This window comes from Gossypium arboreum, chromosome 7 (genome assembly GCF_025698485.1).
Source record: "Gossypium arboreum isolate Shixiya-1 chromosome 7, ASM2569848v2, whole genome shotgun sequence".
Classification (NCBI taxonomy): Eukaryota; Viridiplantae; Streptophyta; class Magnoliopsida; order Malvales; family Malvaceae; genus Gossypium; species Gossypium arboreum.
In genome coordinates, this window is record NC_069076.1 from 41,976,392 (window position 1) to 41,982,612 (window position 6,221).

Consider the following 6,221-nt stretch of genomic DNA (forward strand, 5'->3'; position numbering starts at 1 on the left):
AAATTAAAAATTTTTGTAAGTCCATCGTAAAAAAAAAAAAAAAGCTAATATTTAAGATGATTGGGTTTTTCTTTGAAATAGGACAAAAAAATAAAAAATACTAAAATAATACAAAGAAAAACTATGTACCAAAATGGTACATTTGGAATTAGTGCCGCCTATGGCGAGGCATGACCACCCCATGTCGAATCGAAATTCACATGGTACATCGGTCAAATTGCGGTATGAGACTAAAATGTAATAATATAAAATATTTAAGGACTGTTATGAAATTATACCATTTAGAATGGTTCTTTGGAAATAAAGTGAAAGGTGCTTGCTTTGACAGTGGCGGCACCAAACTAAAATATGGATTAATTTCCTTGTAAGCCCTCCTTTTTGTTATTTTCTTTTATTCCTCCTTCAACTCACTATATTATTTTAAACAAGCCCTTAACCTATTTTTAGTTAAATAAGCCCTTAATTTATAGTTTTTACTCATAAGCACTCTCAAGAAATTTTAAAATTTTATTTTTATTTAATAAACTATTCACATCAACCTAAAATGTGAATTAGTTTATATTTTTTAAATAGCTTTATTTTGGGTAAAATATATTTACTTTAATATTAAAATAAAGGGCTTTTTGAGTAAAAACTATAAGTTAAGGGCTTATTTTACTAAAAAATAGGTTAAGGGCTTGTTTAAAAATAATATAGTGAGTTGAAGGGGAATAAAAGAAAATAGCAAAAAGGAGGGCTTACAAGGAAATTAGCCTATTTTAGTTTGGTGTCGCTTCTGTCAAAGCAGTACCTTTCACTTTTTTCCAACAATGACCATTCTAAATAGTATAATTTCATAACAAGTCCCTAAATATTTTATATTATTACATTTTAGTCCTGCACCGCAATTTGACCGGCAGCTACAATAATTTTTGATCTGACATGGGGTGGTCATGCCTCTGCCATAGGCGGCACCACCCCAAATGTACCATTTTGATACATAATTTTTTCTTTGTATTATTTTGATATTTTTTTATTTTTTTTGTCCTATTTCAATAAAAAACCCAAGATGATTTTATCTGGTAAAATTAAAACAAAATTAAAATATCTGATACGTAATATTTAAATTAATAATATAAGCCCCAAAAAGGAAATTTTGTTTTCATAGCGTTTGGCAGTTTCCCCTTAAAATCAAGACTACAAGTACTAGAGAAAAGCACTACTGCAAAAAAGATAAAAGATGTGATCTAGTTCAGAGCTAATAGGAACTAAAGGATTTTGTACTTTTGTCTTGTCTTTTCCTTGGTTAATTTTAACTGAAAAAAACGCCTATTAAACCAGTTTCCAATGGGAAATCATCAATCGAATACTGACGACACTATCCTTCCCCACTATTTATCCTCTTTCGAAACCTAAACAAAAGTCCCCAAAAACAGTCAACATCTCCCTCTCTTTCCATCAATGACTTTTGTATTCTGACTCCCTTCCCTTCCACCATGGCATGGGGCCTATGCCCTAAAAGGATCGATTCCTACCCTTACTCTTCAGCCTACTGTGCACCAAAATCCCATAGGTGGATGGTCGAATTACTGCTGGCCACTGCAACATGCCGGTCATCTCCCGCCATCGCGCTCACGGCCCCTATGTTCTCACCGAAGCTATACAAGTATTGCCCGTGCTCTATTCCCCATACCCTTATTACACCCGCTGCGCACAACAGTGCGTACCCCAAGTTCATGCAACCCATTAGGTTCCCTTGCCGTGTGTTGAATCTACATAACTCTTCTAATGTGTCCGCCCGTCGCACGATTGCCCTGCCACGGTTGTCCACAATAATGAACGCCTCGTTGTTCGTGTCAAAGGAATTCACGATAAAGCCTCTCGCACTCTCCCTGTCGTGCAATGGAAACGCTGGGTTTCTCAAGTCTAAAACCACGTACTTATTACTCGTACAAGCAACCGCCGATTCCTCACTCGTCACCCTGACACGGCCTATGGCTTCGGTCAACTCAGTCAACATGTGCCAACCCCTCAAGGACTCTCGGTCGGTTAAAGTTGTGTTTACATAAACGAGCTCTTCAGTGTTGCCATCCCAAATGTGGATAGCACGGCCGGGCACCCCGGCGTAAAGGCCCACCCACCAGCGCCCACAGCCGGTGAAATCCACCAATGAACCGTCGTCCAAGATGTTTCCAATGTGAGCCCTGCGCGCTTGGTGCTGGCCTTCTATGATTGCCACGTAGATGTCTCCATCCAGCGTGGCGAAAATAATCCTGGGGTCCGTGATGATAATGCCGGATACGGCGCGTGAGAAACGGCCAAAACGGTCCCCGTGCTGGGGGTGGAAGGTAGCAACGTGTAGGCGGGTGGCGAGGTCGAAGAGGCGAACGGTGCCATCAGCGAAGCCACAAGCAAGGTGGGTATCGGAAAGGGTAAGGCAACGGCAGGTCAGCCCGTCGGGGATGTCCACGCCGGTTGGATCGAAGTGGAGTGTCACGTGAACCGATCTCCCAAGACGAAAATTCTGAGACGTTTGATGACGGTATACGTATTCCTCATGCCACGTGGTGTGCATGCGGTGGGTACGACCCCATATGACGCTTGTGAGACGGTGCCACAGTGGATCAGACCGAGAGACAGCTTGCCAAGTGGAACAAACCTTCATGCAAACAAATTTTACGTATGAACTATTCAACAAACAAAATATTCATAAATTAAAATTTAAAGTTGAAAAGATAAAAGCGCAGTTACAAGAGCTAAACATCGACATAATAATAACTGTAAAGACAGAAGCCAGCCAACAAAAATAGGAATAATAACGCAAATATATATAATGCACAAACAAAGAAATTAGAGTTGAACACGAAATATATTACAAGTAAAAGACAAGTTGATTATTGCATCACGAAAAGACTGGAGGATTTGGTTAAAATTGGGCAAAGCCCTTGCTTTAACAATGACCCAAGTAACGCCATGCGCATCATAGAATTTTAATGACGAGAGGAACAAGCAATAGAGAGATCATCAGGGAAAGTTGCTTTAGGGTTCAGATGTCAGAATATTGCAGAGCTCTTAATGAAAAGATAGGTATTGTATTGTTTCCGTTGACAGATTTTCTTTCCTTTCCACTTTTTCAAAATATGCAGTAATTGTTTGAATCGACTTGTCTTTGAACGTTAATAGGCTTTGTGGAAGTACTGAAAGACCTAATCTCATAAACTACTTTCAGAAAGACTGTGACAGCTCTTTTTCTTTTTTTTTTTCAAACTACTTTTTCGTTCTTTTAACTTTTAATTAATCCATTTTTCTGGGTTTCTTCAATCAGAGCTGATGGCCTCTGAACAAAAGCTATAAAATAAACAGCTGCAAGAAAATGACAAAGAATCCTCGGGCTCAGGTGTTCAGATAAAATCTTTGCAAATGTGGAAGACAATGAGAAAACTTTTCTAGACATTTAGAAGGCTGAAGAGTTTGAATTAAAATGAAATGTGTTAAAAAAATTTTATATTACCGGTCTTAACAAATAGGGTTAAATCAATAGTTACAAAAGTCAATTTTCGAAGCTACAAAAACTAATTTATTGGTTTGATTGCTAAATGATAGTTATGATCAAATACAGTTGATATCAAATAATTAATTTTTTTAATATAAAGTATATACCGAACTATGAAATATTTGATACCGCAAGAATACTAATAACAAACAATGTAGAAAAAGTAGGAAGGGGGAAGTATTAGCTGTGGTCCATAGAGAGTTTAGATATATAATTTATAATATTCAACTCACTTTCATTTCCTAGAAAGGATTGGCCAAAGGGCAGTGTTTTTAAAAGCAGAGAATCTAATAGCCTTCCCCAGCTTACCTTTTCCTGCTCTTTTTCTTGGACTCTTACCCCATACTTCCACTTCTTCCCACATACCTGCTGCTCCACTCCATTCCACATAGTATTATTCATATATTATTTATCACTCGCTTTATTGGGACCCATCTCTATGCATGATCTTATTTATAAAATGATTTATGCAACGAGTAAATACTGAACCACAAACCACAGCAACGAACAACAAAAAGAAAATCCAAAACCTTCTTCAGCTAATCTTTGATTTAAATTTTATTTGGGTCATTGTTGTTCTGACAAGTAATAAATAGAAGAGTAAACATCAAAAAACGAGAAAAAGAAAAAGGGTCTGAGACTCCAGAATCATATTCTACTCAATAATATATATGCCAACACAAAAGAAAAGAACAAAATAGAAGTCACCCAAACTAAGCCTCTGGGCTTCAAGCAAAACCAAAATATGAGAAGACCCTTGTCTCTGAAATGACAAGGAGACATCGGTTTTTATAAGTTTATATTTATAATAAAAAATAAAAATTGGGTTCCATGTGCTTTTTGGCATTGCACATCGCCACATGCAACCCTTTGACTGATAAATGATCTAAAGAAACCAAAAAGTCTTAAGCAAAGCCTTAGGTTTTTCCACATTGAATCCTTTTTAGTATAAAACACCCCTGTGTGCTGCTTGTAAGTAACCATTAAAAATAATAAAAAGCCTACCTCTAAGAGTTTTTTCATTCTTTTTTGGGTCACCAGAAAATATTTATCTAAACATTAAAATATAAATTTTCGACAACATAAACAATAATTCACTGTGTAATCCAGTAATTTAAAGTCTCTTTCGTGCTAATCAATGCAACAATATCTTATTCAACTTGACTTTCAAGGCTTCTAATTGCCAAAACTTCCATTAATATGCTCCTGCACTGAGCATATATTGGAGACTTGCAGGGATAGAAAATAGTATCTTAGACCTAAAGTCCTAAACTATACTACATTTATATATTACAACAGGGCAACAGTTTCCATATGTATAATAACTAAATATAGAAATGTAAGAGATGCAACAGAGACAATTTCCTCGCGGTTAAATTCAGAGGTCACTTTCTACATGTTTGCATTAGGAAAAGAATCCATGGATTTATCAGATAGCTAAGAAAGGCCAGTCGAGAAAAATAAAAGGAAGGATTTCTAGAGCTTTAAAAGATAAGGATGTTACCAAGAAAAGGAAACAAAGGAAATTCAAAACAGAAGATCCCTTTTGTTCTAAATATATGAAAGGGTCTAAAAATAGATATTTCGAAAGTGGTAAAAAAAAAAAAAAAAAAAGGCATTGCCTAAAGATTAAACTACAGCATCCGAAAGGGACATAAATTTGTAAGTAAAGGACTCATCCAAAGCTAGTTCCCCCCATTAGATACTAATAAATCCAAGACTTTGACACTACATATAAGCATTCGCTCGGCTCTACATTCATTGAATGGAGTTTCTCAAGTAGGGAGGATTAAAGAATAATAACAAAATCAATGTCTGGGGTACCAGAATCCGTAAAATTACAGTACATTTTCAGTGGTCCAAACGATATTTTTGACCTGACTGATTTTGTCCTTTCCCACAACTTCATATCTTGTTAATGTAGTGATTTTGCAGTGTCATTATAATGCTATGCAAATAGGTTAAAGGGTTTTTTTTTTTAGAAAAAAAGTTGATATCAAGAAAGAAAATCCCTATCGAGAATTCTCTAAGTCAATCAGCTCAGTCTCCTTAAAATCAACAAATGAACTGAAATATGTAATAAAAAAAAAGGTATTTAACGATGAATACCTGAAACACATTGGCAATAGCACCAGCAGCGGCAAGGCTGCCAATAGAACGAGAAGCATCAATGGCAACTTTGACAACAAGATCTTCAACAAAAGGCCCAGGCCAGATTTCGTTATTGCCACGTCGACGAGTCAAAGAAGGACCTTCGAAATCACCCGCACCACGTCTAGCGCCATGGCCATTGCCGTTGCCATCTTCAGAAGAAGACGAAGACGAGGCTGATGAAGAAGAAGAAGAAGACATCAATAATAAGTGATAGAAGCTATAAAGGGGAGAGGAGAGAAAGAAATGGGTAAAACAAAGCAACAAGGACAAAAAGGTATTTGATAAAAAGACACAAACTGAGGGACCCAAAAGAGTTTGTTTGAGATTCTTGGATATATATATATTATGAGAATTTTCACTTTATATTATTTTAAGCTGCTATCCCTTTATATACTTGTATACACATAGTATATATGTATTATATAAATACGTCATCAATCAGTATTTATACACAAAAAGTCATATTTGACAAATTTATTTTTGATATACTTTTCCCGCCCTGCAAAGACGGCGGGGAGTTAGTTTCAGGTCACAA

General features: G+C 36.4%; 1 protein-coding gene across 1 annotated transcript; it reads right to left on the reverse strand.

Moving 5' to 3' along the window:
• Positions 1-1,528: 1,528 nt before the first annotated feature.
• On the reverse strand, positions 1,529-5,884 carry LOC108488914 (transcriptional regulator STERILE APETALA-like). Its single transcript, XM_017793191.1, has 2 exons — positions 5,642-5,884; positions 1,529-2,638 (listed from the first exon to the last, which is right to left on the reverse strand). The coding sequence occupies exons 1-2, from the start codon at positions 5,882-5,884 to the stop codon at positions 1,529-1,531; spliced, it is 1,353 nt and encodes a 450-aa protein (XP_017648680.1).
• Between the last annotated feature and the right edge of the window lie 337 nt (positions 5,885-6,221).